The 21,794-nt window shown below is 47.6% G+C and overlaps 1 protein-coding gene across 3 annotated transcripts in view; it reads left to right on the top strand.

The window, feature by feature from the left end:
• The window catches only part of NEK6 (NIMA related kinase 6), a 93,147-nt gene that overhangs the window by 47,304 nt on the left and 24,049 nt on the right, over positions 1-21,794 (top strand). For 2 of the 3 annotated variants that reach the window (XM_070955708.1, XM_070955707.1), the window contains exons 3-5: positions 377-508; positions 1,756-1,818; positions 17,676-17,786. In XM_070955708.1, the coding sequence (XP_070811809.1) occupies positions 377-508; positions 1,756-1,818; positions 17,676-17,786 (306 nt within the window). The remainder of the gene's footprint in view (positions 1-376; positions 509-1,755; positions 1,819-17,675; positions 17,787-21,794) is intronic. The other variant, XM_070955706.1, reaches the window with a different exon arrangement.

The raw sequence follows: 21,794 nt of genomic DNA, 5'->3' as shown, positions 1-21,794 counted from the left end.
ATTCTCGCTGCAGTTAACAATAGGTATAATCAAATAAGTATTTACTATATTTCTCTGGTAAGATACCCAATAGGAACAGTTCAGGTTTTAAATCAACTTTGTTGTATCATTTCCTCTAACCATATTCGGATTTTAACCCAATAATTTCTCGCTTCTGGAGACGTCCACCACAGATGATAATACGATCCTGGTACCTGATGGCATTTCCAGCATTTGAGATATAATATTTTTCAGCAGGTGTTAGAAAAAAGGGAAACCCGAATGGAGAAGAAGACGACGTAAAATTGACCTCACGCAATGCCTTTCCCTTGGCGTATCTCACATAAAATATGCATGAATTTAATCCCGTCCATTGCTGTTTTTCCCCTCTCTCAAGCAGAGACACCTCTATCGCTGCACTTTAGCAGATTTTCAGATTGAGAAGAAAATTGGGCGAGGACAATTCAGCGAGGTCTACAGAGCGACTTGTCTTCTGGACAGAAAACCGGTGGCATTAAAAAAAGTACAGGTAAGAATATCTGCGGAGATTCTCAAAAATCATCCAGGTCATGATTATCCCGAAGGTTTCCCCCCCCCCTTCAAAAGGCAACCGGACTTTGTTTTTCCTTGAAGAGGTTTCGCTCCTCCTTCTCCGAGAAGCTTCTTCAGTTCTGATTGAATATAAAGCCATCCGTTCCCACCATTCAGTCAGAACTGAAGAAGCTTCTCGGAGAAGCAAAACCTCTTCAAAGAAAAACAAAGTCTGCTTGCCGATTATGTGACCACAGGACGCTGCGATGGTCATAAGCACGAGGACCAGTCGTAAGTTACTTTTCGCAGCACCGTGGTCATTTCAAACAGCCGTTGAACAAATCATTGCACGTCCAGTAGAGGCCTACCTTGAGAGTGGTACATCCACTTCCGTTAATAAGATATAATCAGCTGAGCTCCAAAAATGGATTTTGGCATTAAGAGCTTTTGTTTTCCAATTAGTACATGTAGAAGAAAACAGAAAGAAGAAGAAAACAAATTTATTTTGTCAACAGAAAACCATCGTAACGTGATAAAACCTGCTAGATCTTTTATTTGTAAATGTTTGGTACATTCAGCAAATATTCTCAAAATTTGCATTCCAGTTACGGATGGCAGTTGCTTCGGATTTTTGTGTTTTTTGCTTTTTCAGGTTGAAAACTTGAGAAGTTAACGAACTGCGTGCTGTTCTTTGTATTGCTAGCTAGGTTTTTGGGGTTTTTTTTTGCTTTATATGTGGGTGTTATTTAAGCCTGTAAGAATCGTGAAGAGTGGGGTACAGGCAGGTTTGAAAAGGGAAGGGGGATAAGACAGGTGGGATTCAAAAATTTTAGCAACTGGTTCTCTGCCCAGTTGCTCGGGTGGCCATGGTGGGTGTGGCCTACTTAGCCTCCGGCACCACGGCCGGGTAGGGGCATTTTTGCCCTCCCCAGGCTCTGGAGGCTTTTCTTGAGCCTCCAGGAGGGTGAAAACGGGCCCATTTCCAGAGTTCCGGAACTTCCAGGAGGCCCATTTTTCACCCTCCCAGAGCCTTCGCGCAGGCCCTGCACTTATGTGGCATCCAAAACGGGCCATGTGGAGACTCCTGGGAGGGGCAACTACCGGTTTGGCGAACCAGATGTAAAATTCACATCCGATCTGACTGAATCTCACCCCTTGGGGTTAGAGCTTTTTGAGTATTGCGAGAGACTCATTTTGTCTTGGTCTTTAAAACGTGCAACTTTTTTCCCCCCTCTCTTTCTGAAGATATTTGAGATGATGGATGCAAAGGCCAGACAAGATTGCATTAAAGAAATTGATCTTTTGAAGGTAAGAATCCCTCCGAAATTGAATGCTTACTGAAACGGAGATGGTTTATTTTCAACAATTACCTGGGACGGTGGAGGAAGTCCAGCTTCCGATTGCTTTCGGCGCTCATCTTTGGCGTCATGTCTGTTTGTGAAGCCCTTGCAAAAATAAACGGCGGTCATTGATAAGAACTTATTTTTGCTCCGGGAGACTTTGGCAAAAGACCTGCTGATTCCTTGCATGATTTGGGAGCTAATTTCAGGATGGTAAAAAAAAAATCAGATGCCTTGGTAAAAACTGTCCCAATCGCTTCTAAATTCTAAATTCTGGTTTAGAGGCAGTCAAGGATGCATGATACTCCTTGATGTATTATTGCAAAAGTTGTTTGGTTGTTTTTTTCCGATGGTTCGTGGCAGAAATCTCACAGGAAGTGAGGTCCACTGAGATCTATCTCAAGGAGAGCACGCCACTTTTGTCGTTGTTTGGGCTAGGACAGCGTTGGCAAAACTTTTCGGCACCGAGTGCCAAAACGGAGCGTGCGCATGTCCGTGCGTGCCGGAAACAAGAAAAGCAGCCCAGTGGTGAAATGAGCCGAGGTGGTGTAGTGGTTAGAGTGCAGTACTGCAGCTACTTCAGCTGACTGCTAGTTCAGCAGATCAGCGGATCAAATCTCACCGGCTCAAGGTTGACTCAGCCTTCCATCCTTCCGAGGTGGGTAAAATGAGGACCCAGATTGTTGAGGGCAATATGCTATTTAGTATGCTGTCTTTGGTGTATGCTGCCCAGAGTCCTCAGAGAGTGGGCGGCATAGAAATACGAATAATAAAATAAATAATAAATAAATAAAATGTAAAATTTGCTACCACCGGTTCTGTGGGCATGGCTTGGGGGAGGGGGTGATATGACTGCGTGGGCATGGCCAACTTTTTTTTTTTTTACTTTTAAAACCATTTTTTCTACAACCTCTTCGGGTGGGGGGAGCACCTTTGGGAGAAACAGACCCCTATGTTGTGGCTCCGTTACCTGAGCCTGTGTCATCGGCAGGAGAGGACTCCGAGAGTGAAGGAGAGGAGTTGGCAAAGCCTCCCTCTCCAGGACCCTCCTCTCTGGCAATGCCTTCAGTGTCCTCTGAAGGGCAAGAGATAGGACCGGGACCAAGCACGTCCATGCAGCCACAGGTGGACAGTGATGAGAGTAATGAGTCTTGGCTGGATCCACACCAGCGTCGCAGAGATAAGCGCGCGCAACAGAAGAAAAGGCGTGCCCGAGATTAGGCTGAGTCACTGGACCACACCCCACAGGGTATAAAAGGGAGCGTGGTGGCCAGTCAAACCTTGTGATGAACAAAGCTGAAAGCTTCCACGCCATTCTGCATTGCCGGACTTTTTGCTATAGACTTTGCTGGATTATCTTTGGACTTGATTGACTCTGTAATTATTGAGTTGTTTCCTTTGATGTACCAGAAGCGGGGAGAAGTTATCTCTCTTCTTCGTAAGTAATAAACTCTTGGCAGGCAGCCACAAGGTTGTTGCCAAGTTCCGTTATCATAAGGGAAAGGATTTTGCCGGCTGGTTTGGTCTTTAACTCTTGAACATCTGTTGGTGTATGTGCGTGTGGGACGGGAACAGAACACCCTACTAGAGAATATTGTGGTCCACCAGTGGCCAGCGGATCTAGCAGCAGATTTGGACAGTGAGGAGGTTGGGGAGGAACTTGGGCCAATCCTGGAGTCTGAGGAAGGCTCTGATGAGGGCTCTGCGTCGGAGGCAGAGAGGAGGCCAGGGCCATCTGAGAGTTATCAGCTGCCTTCGGAGTCAGACATCAGTGAGGCAGTTGAACAGCTGGAGCCTGTTCCCAGGGTGCGCATGCGCAGAGTTGCCAGACGAAGGGAACAGCTAAAGAACAAGGGTTGGCTTGGGAGTAAGGCCACAGGTGGACGATGAATGGCCCCTCCCATAGGGAATAAAAGAGGAGCGAAAGGGGAGTGGAGTTTGCAGGAGACAATTAGTTCATTCCTGCATTCTTGGTGTATGAAAGATATCGGCCTGGCTACTCTCCAAGCCTGATAAAGGTCGGTAATTGTGAACTATCTTGAAAGACTGTGGGAGAGGAAAGACTTTGCTGGAGAGGAATTCACTGTAAATTAAATAAAAGGGGTTTATCGGGACGAGGACTCGGCTTCGTGCTGCTGGGGAAACCTAGGTCAGAATAGAGAAGTGTTCTGCCCCAGCTCCGGATTCCCGAGGATATTGACACACACCAACGGTCCTTATCAAATTTATTAAGTAGCAAGAATAAACCAAAGTCCGGCAAAGGTTGGCAACCAGCCCAGAAAACAAGATACAATAAGACTTTTCCAAAAATGCTCTGATGATAATTACAAGTTGTTTCCAGCAAGAAACTTACTAACCGTGTGTGACTTAAATAGGCTAAGGGAGTGGCCAATTATCCTCAAGTCTTACTCTCGAGGAGACCTCCTCCTCCTGGGAGCCACTCCTGCCTTCTGGCAGCCCTGCATGTCCGAGCATTGAGGAGAGGCTCCTCCACTTCGCTCTCTCCACTTGAAGGAGCCTCTGGAGGTTCTGAAGGCCCTGGCTGAGTCTCTCTGCCTCTGGCACCACATCCTCTTCGGCCTCCTTGCTGTCCGACGCGAGCGCCGGCTGCGCAGGCTGCTGGCGCGACACCACACCAGCCTCCTCGTTGTCGGGATCAGCCATGATCCACGCAGGCCGCTGGCAGGCCACGACAAGAAGAGATTGCATACTTCATGCTGTTCTCTGAGCTTGATGGGTTCTCCTGCAGATGTGTGGTGATCAGCTTAGACAACCTCATCCGTGCAACGCAGGAAAACCCACCAAGCTCGGAGCACCTCAGGAACCCAAACGCCATGCAATGGTCCTGAACTGGCGAGTCCTTCCTTTTCCAAGAAGGAAAGAATGCAGCCTTCCACCGGCAACCGTTTGGCCCACGGAGGAGGCCGCATCTGAGCTGGTTTTCCGAGAGAGGCGCTAAGTGGAAGGTGACGGGAAAGCGAAGGTTGCCAGATCAAAAGACGGGGATGGTGAGCTGCAGTGTGACGGTGCTAATTTTCCGCCCAAGAAAGCTGCAGGGGGAAGATGCTTCCCCAGATGTTATGGGATGGAGCCCATCCAAGATGTCCACACCAGTTAGGATCAAGGGGTGGGTGAAACCGGGAGCGCTCGGGGTGACAAGGGAATCAAGATCTTCCCACCCGTGTAAGATGCCTGAAGGCAGCTACAGATCTTCCCGTGTCAACCTCACCAGGAAACCAGATGTTAAGTTGTGAATATTGCATTAGCCGGGCTGTGAAGAGAAAAATGTACGGAGATGATACGGGGATAATTAGCACTTTCCTCTCCAATGCCTTGTACACTTTCTAACGGGGTTTGTTTGTTTTTTTCTTCTCCCCTCTCCACTTTTGGATTTAATTAAGGCCTCTGCATATCTGAACAACGTCCTCGCTTGGGCAAAGTTAAGACTTTGACCTAGATCTCTGTGAAATGAACATCTGTTTGCCTCCGGTCCAGAGTTGGTATTCAGCCGGTTCGGACCAGTTCTCCCGAACCGGTAGCGGAAATCGCGGGTGGGCCTGTCCACCTGCCCCGGCTCTATGCCATCCTATTTAGGCACAGTTTTGAGTCCGGGCGCATGCATGGAAGGCACGTATGCAAGCAAAGTTCATGCGCAGAAGATAGGTGCATGCGCGAACCGGGCGCGCATGAGCACGAAGCAATCATGCGCACATGCGGTGAACTGGTAGTGACATAATGCGAAACCCACCGCTGATTCGGTCCCTGTATTTATGAAATTGATACCAATAGACCATGAGAATATTGATAGCTCTGATCTGTCCCCGTCCACACACACACACAAACACAGCCAGCCGAGGGTTAAGGAAACACTTTGGAACGCACCCAGTTTCTTTATCTCCCACTTGGCAGCGATAGACACACCGTCTGCCAAGTGCCTTTATTTTCACAGAAAAACAGAAAGACAAATACTCAGCTTCCAAATGTCCGATAACAATAAATTTTTCTCTCTGCAGTTCCGAACGAGGCTTTAGTGACTATCCAAGGTTAGTTTTGTTCGTCACAAGGATCACTGACCACTACCCTCTATTATATAGTCTCTGGGGTGTGGTCCAGTGACTCAGTTCTAATCTCTAGCACGCCTCCTGAGCTGCTGCAATCGTTTATCACGCCTTCGTTGGCGTGCGTCCAGGAATGATGTTTCTCCGTCACTCTGATCCGAGCCACCTGTCTCCCTGCTAATCTCCTCTCCCTCGGCCGGCACCTGAGAGAATGCCAGAGGGGAGGGGCCTGGAGAGGGAGGCCTGGCTGACTCCTCTTCCTCATGCTCGGAGCTTTCTTCCTCCGATGGGACAGGCTCAGAGGGCGGGGCCACAACAAGCTCAGGATTGAACTGTGGGGTTTTTTGGTGCTCTTTGAGCTTGGTGATTTTCTTCCAAACGTTTCACAACCCACTACCGTATTTTTCGGAGTATAAGACGCACCTTTCCCCCCCCCCAAAAGGGGGTGAAAATTTAGGTGCGTCTTATACACTGAATGTAGCCCCGCCCACCCACTGGCCCCCACCCTTTGGCCTCTGCCTCCCAGCAGTTTACCTCCTTGCAGCAAGCAGCAAGAAGAAACAGCTCGTTTTAGCTTCAGCACGGCCTAATTAGCAAAAGTCGATTGGATCGGCCTCCCGACTCTCAGCTGTTCTGCTCTCAGCTGTTTTGCGGGGGGCCTCTGCTGCTTGCTGCAAGGAGGTAAATTGCTGGGAGCAGATTTCTTTTTTCTTGTGCTAATCCAGCTATGCTGAAAGCGAAAATGAAAGTAAAGCAGGCTGTTTGCTGTTTGCTGCAAGGAGGCAAAATTGCTGGGAGGCAGAGGCAGATTTCTTTTTCTTGTTTTCCTCACCTAAAAAGGTAGGTGCATCTTATAGTCCGGTGCGTCCTATATACTCCGAAAAATACGGTAGGTAACATCATCTGTGCTAGAAGGCAGTGGGGTTTATTATGTTATTTATATTCAAATGGCTTGCCCCTGTTAGTGCGCGGGGGAGTATTCTTACGGGGTTCCCTTGATTAGGCTGTTTACTGTTAAATTTCTTTCGCAATCCCTTGATTAGAGTATTTCAAGCTTTCAAGAAGAGATTGGGCTGCCATTTGTCAGAAACTGTGTAGGGTCTCTTGATTGGGCAGGGGGTTGGACTAGATGACCTACAAGGTCCCTTCCAACTCTGTTAATCTGTTGTCTGTTAAAAGGCATGTGGCAGGCGGTCTGTATGGATAAACATCTTGGAAACATCAACAACCTGCGAGCCCAAAAAGTGTTTTTTTCGAGAGAGAATTGGACTTTCTGGTTTTTTTCATTGAAGACGTTTCGCTTCTCATCCAAGAAGCTTCTTCAGCTCTGACTGGAGGGTGGGGAATGGAAGGTCAGAATCCTGTCAGAGCTGAAGAAGCTTCTTGGATGAGAAGCGAAACGTCTTCAAAAAAACCCAGAAAATCCAGTTGCCTCTTGAAAAAATACCGTTGGGGTAACCATGACCTGGATGACTTAAGAGTCTCCGTAGACAATAATCTAGGATCTTTGTGGTAGAGATGGTCGATCTTTATGGCAGGAGATGAATCGGGGGTGGGCTAGCTAGGGGCTCGCAGAGGTTTGGGAGAACCTCTAGCTAAGATTCTGTGCAGTTCAGAATCACCCCCAAATCTGACTCCTGGCTGGCCCCACCCGCCCCTCCCCGGAGTCCTCACGCGGCCCATTTTGGATGCAGGTAAATGCAGGGCATGCATGGAGGCTCGGGGAGGGTGTAAAATGGGCCTACCGGAAAAAACGGGGCCGTTTCCTGCCTCCAGAGGGCCTCCTGAGCCTGGGGAGGCTGTTTTCGCCTCCCGGAGGCTCGAAAAAAGCCTCTGGAGCCTGGGGAGGGCATTCTGCACCATGGTGCAGGAGGCTGACTAGGCCACACCCACCCAGCAACTGGGCAGAGACCCCCTTGCTAAAATTTTTGAAGTCCACCCCTGGAATCAATTAGGTGGTTTGTCCTTCATGTACCTGGAAGAAAACCAGTTTGGCCTCAAGGAAGGAAGCCACGAACCCGTCTATCCAAGTTAGATGCCCATTTAACCCATTTGAAGATCCAGTGAGAAGAGCTCCGGAGTTGCCTCAGAAGATCTTTCTCAATCGGATGGGGTCCTTTTTTCAGTCGGCCTCTTTCTGCGCCTCACCCAATTTTGTTAGAAAGCATTAGAGAGCGTCATTTCTGCCGGTGAAATCCTGACAAGAGCTGTTGCTCGACCCGCAACGGGAAGTCATATTCTGTTACAAATGTTCCCCGGGATCCATTAGTAAATTCTCCCCATGGGGCATTTCTTTCAAATCCATCCCGAGTTTTCGAAAGAGCATCCCGATCAAACCTGACAGATTATCTGACCAAGATGTACGTAAATTCCTCTTCCGAGGGCCCAAGCCACATCGGAGCAAAAGCTCCTCGCGTCAAGGCCGGGAAGCCATTTTTTAACGATGTGTGGTAGGTCAGCACTTTTCTGATAATTTGATGCAGGTGCCAAGAGTTTTCCCATCGGGTTCTCGGAGGGCAAGGCTATACGAGGTTTTTACTCAGAGGTTTTTAAGTGGATGGCTAGATCTGTTGCATCAGCAACTGGACCGCTCGCTCTCTGGAGCTCCCGCGGAGCTAATAGCTTGTCAAATCAATAACTCCGTCTCCTCACTCATAATTGAAGGGCCCCCTTGGCCAAAAGCACACCTGTATGCAGATTTTGCAGGTTTAAACCAACCTCTTGCGATGCTCCTCTGAACCAGGGATGAAGGACAGAGAGGCGTAACTTCCACCAAAGCTTTCAAGCACATTCTACGTATTCAAGACGGCCGACTTACGAGCAGGGTTCGAGGCCTTCTGGAATGATGGTGGAAACGTCGCAGGAGAAGTGAAGGATCAAAATCAGAGTAGACCTGAAAGAGTCATTGAGGTCTTCTAATACAGTTGCCTAGTCAAGCAGGAGATCCTATGCCATTTCAGACAAGTGACTGTCCAGTCTCTACTTAAAAACCTCCAGTGATGGAGCACCCACACCTTCTGGTGGCAAGCAGTTCCACTGGTTAATTGTCCTCCCTGTTAGGAGGTTTCTCCTTAGTTCCAGGTTGCTTCTCTCCTTGATGAGTTTCCATCCGTTGCTTCTTGTCCTGCCTTCTGGTGCTTTGGAGAATAAGTTGACCCCCTCTTCTTTGTGGCAGCCCCTCAAATACTGGAAGACTGCTATCATGTCAACCCCCCCCCCTTTCCTTATTTTCTCTAGACTAGCCAAATCTAAACCTTGCAACCGTTCTTCATACGTTTTAGTCTCCAGGCTTTTAATCAGAAGTTCAGAAGCTCAAATCCCAAACAGTCTGCAGGTCCTTCTTGATGTTAATCCAGTGGACAGATCATTCATAGCAAGAGCACTTAGATTTATATACCGCTTTACAGCCCTCTCTAAGCGGTTTACAGAGCCAGCCTCTTGCCCCCAACAATCTGGGTCCTCATTTGACCCACCTCGGAAGGATGGAAGGCTAAGTCAACCTTGAGCCGGACAGGATCGAACTCCTGGCAGTGGGCAGAGTTAACCGGCAATACTGCATTTTAATCACTGTGCCACCGTGGCTCTTAGAGATAGATAGGTAGGTAGGTAGGTAGGTAGGTAGGTAGGTAGATAGATAGATAGATAGATAGATAGATAGATAGATAGATAGATAGATGATAGATAGATAGATAGATAGATAGACAGACAGACAGACAGACAGACAGACAGACACTGAGAGACAGAGAGATAAGACATAGAGAGCAATAGCCCTTAGACTTATATACCGCTTCACAGTGCTTTTACAGCCCTCTCTAAGCGGTTTACAGAGTCAGCCTCTTGCCCCCAACAATCTGGGTCCTCATTTGACCCACCTCGGAAGGACGAGTCAACCTTGAGCCTTGGTGAGATTCGAACCGCCAAATTGCAGGCAGCAGAAGTAGCCTGCAGTACTGCACTCTAACCGCTGCGCCACCGTGGTTCATAATACTTTTCTGCTCTTGGCCTCATTTGCAAGATTCGGTCCACAGACCCAAAGCCACCTCATTTTTTGGTGGGTTTTAATCTGAGTCCATTCTTGATGGCCTCCAGGTGCTTGAACCACATTGCCTACCAAGATGTAGAGATGAGATGTCACCAGCCCATGGCTGATACAAGATTTCATGCTCTTCCCAGCATGGAAGTGGAGATGGCCCCAAGTTTGTTCCAATGGGTTATGTCTAGTCTGATGAAAAGAAGGACCAGGGGAGACATGATAGCAGTCTTCCAATATCTCAGGGGCTTCCCCAAAGAAGAGGGAGTCAAGCTATTCTCCAAAGCACCTGAGGGCAGGACAAGAAGCAACGGATGGAAACTAATCAACGAGAGAAGCAACCTGGAACTAAAGAGAAACTTCCTGACAATTAGAACCATCAATCATTTGGAACAGCTTTGCCTCCAGAAATTGTGGAAAACTGCAGGCTTTCTAGAAGAGATTGGACAGCCATTTATTTTATTTATTTTATTTATTTGATTTGATTTATATGCCGCCCTTCTCCGGAGACTCAGGGCGGCTTACAATGCGTTAAGCAATAGCCTTCATCCTTTTGTATATTTATACAAAGTCAACTTATTGCCCCCACAAACTGGGTCCTCATTTTACCTACCTTAGAAAGGATGGAAGGCTGAGTCAACCTTGAGCCTTGGCGAGATTCGAACCTGCAGTAATTGCAGGCAGCTGGTCTTAATAACCAGCTTAATAACAGGGTGCCTTAGACCACTGTACTACCAAGGCTATTTGTCTGAAATAGAATATGGTCCCCTGGGGGTTGGACTAGAAGACCTCCAAGCTCCCTTCCAACTTCCGTTACGCTTTTGTCTTTCTCCCCAATTCCTGCTTGGCAGCGTGACACTTCTAATTTTAGGAACCAGAGGGACAAAATGGCATCAGAACATGATGTCTCTCTCTCTCTCTCTCAGAGGCAGAAGCCCTTCCGTAAGCAGATGTCTCCATTGAAGAGGTGCTGAAGCCTCCGAGGATACAGAAAGTAGCCCGTTCGGAAGCCAGGAAAAAAAAGGGGGGAAGCCGTAATGTAGCTGTAATCAACAGCTTGCCTATAAGCATTCCGGCTTTTATTTAGTGGCTGCCTTTATTTTTGAATGCTTTTCCACGAGCGCATTCTTTGCATACAAATCAGACATTCCAGGCCATCCGACTTTTAGACGGCATTAAAAGAATAAAATAAAATAAGGCAGTTGATTGCCTAAACTGGAGTCTGGTGGGCTTCTCTGCACTTAAGACGGGGCTGATGCAAAGGTCCCATCCTGCTTCCTTCGCTTCTGGGTACGGGAAAAGGGGGCACATAGATTTGGCCCCCTTATTTATCCTGGAGATGTTGGTAGAACATCTGAAGAGCAGCTGAGGGCACTTGGGACGGGCTGGTGGCGTTTGGGACAGCAGCGAAAACATGGTGGTGTAGCTCAGCTTGTAGGAGAACCAGCGATGAATTTCGACCGGATTTCCATCCCCAAGGCACTCGGAGGCAGTGAGCAGAGAAATGCAGAAGAGCAGAAAATAATAGTGTCACCGTCCTGACGGACGAGCCCAACCAAAGTGAACACACTCGAGGCCTGCCAATGTCTCAGTGCAAAACTTTATTGAATACATTGTTTCGGCACCACTGAAGGCAAAACCAGCTCTAACTAATTCCTGCGCAAATCCATATAATTACAATATAGAATTCAGGGGTGAAATCCAGCAGGTACTGACAGGTTCTGGAGAACCGGTAGCGGAAATTTTGAGCAGTTCGGAGAACCGGCAAATACCACCTCTGGCTGACCCCAGTGGGGAATGGAGATTTTGCAATATCTTCCCCCAGGAATGAAGATGGAATGGGGATTTTGCAATATCCTTCCCCTACCATGCCCACCAAGCCACGCCCACAGAACCGATAGTAAAAAGAAATTAGATTTCACCACTGTTAGAATTCCTCCACCCCACCCACCCCCCGCCACCCTATTAGTGCAGGTCACATTTTCTGATTGAGTGTCATTGTATTGTTATGAGAAAAAGTCTCTGGTTTTGGCCAACACCTGCAGATGTGTCCTTGGCTCTCACAGCTCCTCCTTTGAAGTCTGAAGCCTGCATTCCTTCTCACCCTTTCCTCCCCACTTTGTCCTTTGGGAAGTCAAGAAGTGATAATGGCTGCAACAGCATAAGCATACTTCATCATCATCATCATCATCATCATCATCATCATCATCATCATCATAATATCATAGTGAGCCAGATGTTCAGACTGGGTTTGGCATTTTTGTCTACCTCTCAAGTCCTTACGAAGGACCTGGGATAGGCAAATCTGGATATTTGACGGTGTTACAGATATCGTCGCAGGATGGAAGCTGTTCCGAGTCAAGCCACCTTTTGCAATTGACCGACGGAGAATTTGTCAATGCCAATGATGTTCAAGTGGTGCTCCAGTTGTTTTGGAATTGCACCCAAGGAGCCTATTAGTAGTGGTACTACCCTTGCTTGCCTTTGCCACAGTCGTTCTATTTCTATTTGTAGGCCTTTGTATTTTGTAATCTTCTCCAGTTCTTTCTCTTCTATTCTGCCGTCTCCAGGCACTGCCACATCCACTCTCCACTCTTTTTTTGTCTTCCTTATTGACAATTGTTAAGTCCAGGATGTTATGTGGCAGGTGCCCGTCTGTTTCAATTCTGAAATCCCAGAGCAGTTGAACTTCTACATTTTCTATGACTTTCTCTATTTTATGGTCCCACCAGTTCTTGCTTGCAGGCAAATGATATTTCTTGCAGGCCTTCCAATGCGCCATTGTTGCTACTTTTGTCATGCGCTGCTCGTAGTCAAGTCTGGCCGATCTTCTTGCAGCAAGCATTTTGGTCTATCGAGTCTTTACCAAGGATCTGAGCTCATTACTAGTATTACAGTGGTGGGATTCAAATAATTTAACAACCTATTCTCTGCCCTAATGACTGGCTGGGTGGGCGTGGCCATGGTGGGCGTGGCAGGCAGCACTCAGCCTCCTGCATCCCCCTGGGAGCAAACATGGGCTGCGGGGGGGCACGGTGCCCCCCTGTGCTCCATTTTGGGTTTAGTAGGCCTCTCTGCAGCCTCCTGGGAGCAAAAACACCTCCCCGTGCCCTGTTTTGGGCCTAGTAGGCATCCCTGCACTTACCTGGAAGCCAAATGGGGACTCCTGGAAGGGGTGGGGAGGGGAGGGATGGAGCCAGCCAGCAATTTAACAACTGCTTCGCCCGAACCGGCTGAATCCCACCACTGTAGTATTAGTAATAAATTATTTGCCTTGCCTTGGAAGACCTGGCTGGAGAGGATGGTTTTTTTTAAATTTTTTTATTATTTTTTTTTAATTTGATTTATATGCCGCCCTTCTCCGAAGACTCAGGGCGGCTTACAATGTGCTCAGTAATAGCCTTCATCCTTTTGTATATTTATACAAAGTCAGCTTATTGCCCCCACAACTGGGTCCTCATTTAACCTACCTTAGAAAGGATGGAAGGCTGAGTCAACCTTGAGCCTGGGGAGATTCGATCTTACTTTAATTGCAGACAGCTGGTGTTAAATTACAGAGCTCTGTCTGCTGAGCTATCCAGGCTCACCTTGGCGAGATTCGAACCTGCAGTAATTGCAGGCAGCTGGTCTTAATAATCAGCTTAATAACAGGGTGCCTTAAACCCCTGTACTACCAAGGCTCTTGTTTTGATCCAACAATTCAGTGGTTGAAGGAAAGCAATGCATAACATTTATTGTTGGGGTAGATGAAGGCCCATGGATGTGTTCTGCATAGAAGGACCCTATTTTGGTGAGGACTTAGTGCAATCTAACCCAGTCGCTAGAGGCCTCCGCACTACAGGTCCCAGAATCCCCTGGGGCCCTCACCATGTTCAAAGGACATCTGCTGTTCTGACTTGATTCTCATTGGCAAGAATTCTTCATTCTCCAAGTTTCTCCTCATGAATGACTCAGCTGGTGGGTCATAAGGCTGATGATGTCAGTTCAGTTGACTTGAGGAAGCCATGGCTTAGTGCCAGCGCAAAGTCGGTTTGTTTTAAGCCTCGTTCTTTCCTCAATTCTCTTTTTGTTGGCTTTTAAGCAGAAAACAGAAGCTGGGAAGTTCCTTTCTTGGCTGCAAAATGAGAAACGCAGTCATTGTAGTTGTGAAAGTGACTTTCGTTTTCATTTGTTCTTCACCACAGGGCGGTCTGGGTACAAGACAGCACAGTTTGAAAACGAGGCGCATTTCTCAATTTTGTGCCTCGCGAGGGAGATTTTTTTTACCCAAGGGTAAAGGGGACATTAGATTGACAGCTGTGGTTCCCGATGCTTCTGATTCTGTCTCGGGAATAATTGCAAAATCTCAAAAGTTAAAAAGATAATTGCAAGGGAGGGAAGAGTGATTCCAAGCAAACTCTTAAGTTCATTTTGTTTCTTGGGGAAATAAAGATTTGCGAATACATACCCTGTTTCCCCCAAAATAAGACCAGGTCTTATTTTCTTTTGACCTCAGAAAAAATGGCTAGGGCTTATTTTAGGGGCTAGGGCAGGGGTCAGCAACCTGCGGCTCCGGAGCCACATGCGGCTCTTTGGGCCCTCTGCTGTGGTTCTCTGTCAGGTGATCCCACCACTGGCTGGCCCTGCCCCTCGCCCTCCCCTCCCGGTCACTCTTCGCCTGGCCTGAGAAGGTAAGGGTGATGGCGGGGAATGGAGAAGCGGCCAGGGCAGAGACAGAGAGATACAGAGAGAGGGGGAGAGAGAGAGACATAGAAAGATACAGAGAGAGAGGGAGAGAGGGGAAAGAGATATGTCAAAAGGGTTTTGTGGTTCCCGGTGTTTTTTAACAACTGGTTCTCTGCTCTAATGACCGGCTGGGTAGGCGTGGCTAGGGGGGGTCATGTGACTGGTGGAAGTGAGCGACATCGAGTTGGCCACGCCCACCCAAGTCTTGTGGCTCCTGGTGTTTTCTTTTCTGTGGGAAATGGGTCCAAATGGCTCTTTTGAGTATTTAAGGTTGCAGACCCCTGGGCTTATTTTAGTGCATGCTAAATTAAGCATGATAGGGCTTAATTTCAGGGGAGGTCTTATTTTTGGGAAAACGCGGTATATACCTAAGATATGCTTGGGGGCAGAGTTGATTTTCCAGGTAATTTTGCGGGAAAAAGGCTTTTCCTCCGTTGAGGTAATTGGTGACACCTGTGTCCTCGGGATACGTCTTTTTCCTACCTTCGATAGTCGCAGACAAGCAGTTGGGGAACAGCAGAGAAATTTAATGGAGGCAAAATGCTAAGTTACACACTTGGGGGGAACGGCAGTCGAGTGGAGAAATATGGGCCTTGGCAATAACACTTCTGGAAAAAAGAAAAAAGAAGAATAGCAGGAGATTAGAAATGAGTCAGCAGCGTGACAGGATTACTAAAAACAGGAAGGCAATTTGAAGCTGCCTGAACCGGGTTAATCGTTTTTACAAGACGAGGAGTCATCCCTTCCTCTTTATTTGGCTTTGATTAAAGTTTGAAGGATGCCAGCTAGTGGAGGTTGCCACATTGGCAACTGGGCGCTAGAAATGAAGCCCTCTCACAGGGGTCAGCAACCTGCGGCTCTGGAGCCGCATGCGGCTCTTTGGGCCCTCTGCTGTGGCTCCCTGTCAGGTGATCCCACCACTGGATGGCCCCACCCCTCGCCTTTCCCTCCCAGTCACTCCTCGCCTGGCCTGAGAAGTGGGGGATGGAGAAGCGGCCAGGGCAGAGACAGGGAGATACAGAGAGAGGGGGAGAGAGAGAGAGACATAGAAAGATACAGAGAGAGAGAGAGAGGGAGAGAGAGAGAGAGAGAGAGATGTCAAAAGGGTTTTGTGGTTCCCGGTGTTTTTTAACAACCGGTTCTCTGCCCTTATGACCGGCTGGGTAGGCGTGGCTAAGGGGGATCACCCTTTCTGGATCGGGACGCCTTGTGCACGGTCACTCATGCCCTAGTCACCTCCCATATGGACTACTGTAATGCTCTCTACATGGGGCTCCCCTTGAAAAGCACCCAGAGGCTCCAACTGGTCCAGAATGTAGCCAAGCGGGTGATTATGGGTGCAGCTCGTTGTGCCCATGTAACACCTCTCCTATGCGAGCTGCACTGGCTCCCGGTGGTCTTCCGGGTGCGATTCAAGGTGTTAGTTATCACCTTTAAAGCGCTCCATGGCTTAGGACCTGGGTACCTACGAGACCGTCTTTTGCCACCAATAGCCTCCCACCGACCAGTTCGTTCTCACAGGGAGGGACTACTCAGGGTACCGTCAGTCAAATGATGCCGACTGGCGACTCCCAGGGGGAGGGCCTTCTCTGTGAGGGCTCCAGCCCTTTGGAATGAACTGCCCCCGGAGATACGGAATATCCCTGATCTCCGTGCTTTCCGCCGTGCCCTCAAGACCCTGATGTTCCAACAGGCGGGGCTAAACATGTGAATGATTTTTAAATGTTATCTAATTCTGGGTTTTTAATTTAATTGGGCCAAACTATGTTATAATAATTTTAATTAGCAATTTTATGATGTTTGTGTATCTATATTTTTCTTGACTGTACACCGCCTTGAGTCCTACGGGAGAAAGGCGGTATAGAAATAAAAATAAATAAATAAATAAATAAATAAATAAATAAATAAATAAATAAATAAATAAATAAATAAATGTGACTGGTGGAAGTGAGTGACATCGAATTGGCCACGCCCACCCAGGTTTTGTGGCTCTCGGTGTTTTCTTTTCTGTGGGAAACGGATCCAAATGGCTCTTTGAATATTTAAGGTTGATAGGCCCCTGCCCTATCAAGAAGAATGGAAGGGGCTTCCTTAGGAGAAGACTTGGTGGAATGCTAGAAAATGTCTGTTGTGGTCCGCCAGCAGAGCTGGCGGCAGACTCGGACGATGAGGAGGTTGGGGAGGAACTTGGGCCAGTTCTGGAGTCTGGGGAAGGCTGTGATGGATGCTGTGTATTGGACGCAGAGATAGAGCCAGGGTCATCCGGCCTTTCCCAGCCACCGGAGAGGCAGCTGCCTTTGGAGGCTGAGATGAGTGAGGAGGAGGAGGAAAAGCTGGGGCCGGTTCCAGATGCACGTATGCGCAGAGCAGTTAGGAGAGGAGAATAACGGAGGACAAGGAGTCGACTCGGGAAGCAAAGCACACATGGACATTGAATGGCCCCTCCCTGGCTGGGGAATAAATAGAAGGAAAGGGGATGGGTGGTCGTAGGAGACAACCGTTCGCATTTCTGAAGATTTTGCTCATGGTGTTTCGTGCATCAAAGACTGCTGGCCAGAACTTAATTTGCACCCTTTCCATGCGCAAGGAAACGATAAGGTCTGTTGCTGCCCTTAACTCCTTGCAGGACTCTTGCTTGGACTTTTCGGTGGGTGAATGCCATTAATTCACAAGAGGTAAATAAATTTCATGCCAAGGAGTCTCTTTCTTGCTTCTGCTAAGGCTGGGTCAGAACATCATCCCTCGAAGGTTAGGAGAAACATCTGAAGAGCTTCCCCAGTTGGACAGTGGAGACAGTGACCCAGAGAGCGGTGAATGAATGCCCTTCGTTGGGTTGGTGAGGCTGGAGAACTGTCTATCGAGGTGGCTTCCTTTGGGTTCTTCCCATCGCCTGAACCGTCTCTTCCACTTCAAGGGTTCTCCTTGGGTTCAGTCTCGGGCCCTTGAGTTCTTCGGTGCTCCTCAGGTTCTCCTTTCATTCAGGCAGCCTCTTCTCTCTTCTCCCTTTGACAGCAATTGAACCATCCCAACATAATCAAGTATTTGGATTCGTTTATCGAAGACAACGAACTGAACATTGTACTGGAGCTTGCAGATGCTGGTGACCTTTCTCAGATGATTAAGGTGAGATCAGTTTGACAGTTTGGGATCCCCTCCCCTCCCTCCCTCCCTCCCTCCTTCCCTTCTTCCTGCTCTTAATTCACACCCAGGTTATTTTTCATACCTCCTTCCCTCCCTCTCTCCCTTCCTTCCTTCTTTCTTTCTTTCTTTCCCTATCTCCCTTCCTGTCATTTTATCTCCTTTCCTCCTTCATACCTCCCTCCCTATCATTTCAGACTCCTTCCTTCCCTCCCTTCTTCCTTCTCTTAATTCACACCCAGGATATTTTTCCTTCCTTCCTTCCTTCCTTCCTTCCTTCCTTCCTTCCTTCCTTCCTTCCTTCCTTCCTTCCTTCCTTCCTTCCTTCCTTCCTTCCTCCCTCCCTCCCTCCCTCCCTCCCTCCCTATCATTTCCATCTCCTTCCTTCCTTCCCTCCCTCCCTTCTTCCTTCTCTTAATTCACACCCAGGATATTTTTCATACCCCCTTTCCTCCCTCCCTCTCTCCCTTCCTTCTTTCCCTCCCTCCCTTCCTGTCATTTCATCTCCTTCCTTCCTTCATCCCTCCCTCCCTATCATTTCAAACTCCTTCCTTCCTTCCCTCCCTCCTTCCTTCCTTCCTATCATTTCCATCTCCTTCCTTCCTTCCCTCCCTCCTTTCTTCCTTCTCTTCACACCCATGTTATTTCTCATACCTTCCTTCCTCCCTCCCTCCCCTCCCGCCCTCCCTGTCATTTCCATCTCCTTCCTTCCTTCCTTCCTTCCTTCCTTCCTTCCTTCCTTCCTTCCTTCCTTCCTTCCTATCATTTCCATCTCCTTCCTTCCCTCCCTCCTTTCTTCCTTCTCTTAATTCACACCCACGTTATTTCTCATACCTTCCTTCCTCCCTCCCCTCCCGCCCTCCCTGTCATTTCCATCTCCTTCCTTCCTTCCTTCCTTCCTTCCTTCCTTCCTTCCTTCCTATCATTTCCATCTCCTTCCTTCCCTCCCTCCTTTCTTCCTTCTCTTAATTCACACCCACGTTATTTCTCATACCTTCCTTCCTCCCTCCCCTCCCGCCCTCCCTGTCATTTCCATCTCCTTCCTTCCTTCCTTCCTTCCTTCCTTCCTTCCTTCCTTCCTTCCTTCCTTCCTTCCCTTCCCTTCCCTTCCCTTCCCTTCCCTTCCCTTCCCTTCCCTTCCCTTCCTAGCCAAAATGTTCAGAAGAAGTTGCGAGCAGTTGGAAAACACATTCACCTACTCGCCAAACCCAGCCCCTGTTTAGCTGAGGCTCCGTTGCGCTCCTTATTTATGAGCATTATAAAACTGGTGTAACTTGGGGTTGCTAACTATACTACCCACTGGAGAACGCAGGCTTTACTGTTAAATGTCAGAGAAATCTTTTTGGACATGACATTTAAGAAGATTGCTAATTGTGGTCTGGAGTCGTCTTCTCTAGATACTTCAGCAAGAGCAAACCCACAATTTTTAGTAAATAACGCCTAGACTTTCTTCTCTTCCAACAATGTCATGGAGTAGGTTGCGTTTTGCAATGCCTGTGTGGTCTTGAACCATATCTATCTATCTATCTATCTATCTATCTATCTATCTATCTATCATCTATCTATCTATCTATCTATCTATCTATCTATCTATCTATCTATCTATCTTCTATCTATCTATCTATCTATCTATCTTCTATCTATCTATCTATCTATCTATCTATCTATCTATCTATCTATCTATCTTCTATCTATCTATCTATCTATCTTCTATCTATCTATCTATCTATCTTCTATCTGTCTATCTATCTATCTATCTATCTATCTATCTATCTTCTATCTGTCTATCTATCTATCCATCTATCTATCTATCTATCTTCTATCTATCTATCTATCTTCTATCTATCTATCTTCTATCTATCTATCTATCTATCTATCTATCTATCTTCTATCTATCTTCTATCTGTCTATCTATCTATCCATCTATCTATCTATCTATCTTCTATCTGTCTATCTATCTATCCATCTATCTATCTATCTATCTATCTCTTCTATCTATCTATCTATCTTCTATCTATCTTCTATCTATCTATCTATCTATCTATCTATCTTCTATCTGTCTATCTATCTATCTTCTATCTATCTATCTTCTATCTATCTATCTATCTATCTATCTATCTTCTATCTATCTATCTATCCATCTATCTATCTATCTATCTTCTATCTATCTATCTATCTTCTATCTATCTATCTTCTATCTATCTATCTATCTATCTATCTTCTATCTGTCTATCTATCTATCTTCTATCTATCTATCTATCTATCTTCTATCTGTCTATCTATCTATCCATCTATCTATCTATCTATCTTCTATCTGTCTATCTATCTATCTATCTATCTCTTCTATCTATCTATCTATCTTCTATCTATCTTCTATCTATCTATCTATCTATCTTCTATCTGTCTATCTATCTATCTATCCATCTATCTATCTATCTATCTATCTATCTATCTATCTATCTATCTATCTATCTAATGTTTCCCTGAAAATAAGACCTATCCCAAAAATAAGACCTAGCATGTTTTTACATGTGCGCCTAATATAAGTCCTCCCCCCCCAAAAAATAAGCCCTACTTAACAGCCTGTGCAGCCGGCCGGCCACCCACCCTTTCTGTTCTGCCCCAGCTACGGACCCCAAAGAACACAGCACACACAAAGTCGGTACAAACCTTAGTTTACTAAATTAAATCAGTCTTTTTCAAACAAAGGCTGTTAATTAACTTTCTTAACAGCCTACAAGAATCCAAAGAATAAATAATCATAATCTTACTATGGTTGGCAGAAAGCCCAGAAGCAATTTGCAGGAAACTGATAAGAGAACTAAGATCCAGACGCGAAGGAGAGTGAACGAAGTTGTTCCCTGCAAATTGCTTCAGTCGTCGTCCTTCCTTAAATAGGCTAAGGGAGTGGCCAATTAGCCCCAAGCCTTACTTTCGAGGACACCTCCTCCTGAGGAGCCACTCCTGCCTTTTGGCAGCTCTGCGTGCCCGTGCATCGAGAAGAGGCTCCTCCTCTTCTTCCTCTTCACTAGTGGGAGCTTCTGGAGGTTTTGAAGGCCCTGGCTGAATCCCCACCTCTGGCACCACATCTTCTCCAGCCTCCTCATTGTCTGACTGGGGTGCCAGCTGCACAGGCTGCTGGCGCACCACCACACCAGCTTCCTCACTGTCGGAATCAGCTACTAGCTGCACAGGCCGCTGATGGGCCACAACTCTTTCCGTCTGGTTGCTCATGAGGGGAGACAGGGTGCTAGTGGAGCTGCCCCACGCTTCCCGCACTATCTTACCTCAGGGCCCCCGCAACAAGGTCATCTACACCCCAACACCTGCCTCGTGATGTCAGCACCAACAGCTATGTGCAGCAGGAGCCCACATGGTCGCTGGCCCACTTCTGCTTGCTTGTGGCCACAGTGGAGCAGGAGGCTGAGTAGTGTGTAGGAGATGCGGCCATATGGTGAGGCAGGTGTTAGGGCATGGATGGCCTGGCTTTAGGGGCCCTGAGGTAAACCAGTGCAGGCACATGGGGCATCTCTACCACCTCATGGCTGTGGGACCGGCACGTCGCTCAGCCTCCTGCTTCGTTTTGGCCATGAGCAAGCAGAAGAAGTGGGCTGGTGGCCGTGCGGGGTCCTGCTGGATGGGGCTGCTGGAGCTGCCCCCACAAGGCAAGGCAGGTGTCAGGGTGTGGGTGGCCTAGTTGCGAGGGCTGTGAGGTAAGCCAGTGTGGGGCACATGGAGCAGCTCCACACCCCTGCCTCATGGCAGTGGCACTGGCATACCACGCAGCCTCCTGCCCCACCGTGAGCAAACAGAAGGAGTGTGCCTCCCGTGCATGGGGGGGAAAATAAGACATCCTTTCCCGAAAATAAGGCCTAGTGATTATTTTGGGGCCCAAAAGAAAATAAAACTTGGTCTTATTTTTAGGGAAACACTCTCTCTCACTCTCTCTCTCTCTCTCTCTCTCTCTCTTTCTCTCTCTCTGTCTCTCTGTGT

This window comes from Pituophis catenifer, unplaced genomic scaffold, assembly GCF_029215685.1.
Source record: "Pituophis catenifer annectens isolate HBS135680 unplaced genomic scaffold, rPitCat1.0.hap2 SCAF_17, whole genome shotgun sequence".
NCBI lineage: Eukaryota > Metazoa > Chordata > Lepidosauria > Squamata > Colubridae > Pituophis > Pituophis catenifer.
The sequence above is the reverse complement of the archived record's forward strand: the minus strand, read 5'-3'. Positions and strand labels throughout refer to the sequence as shown.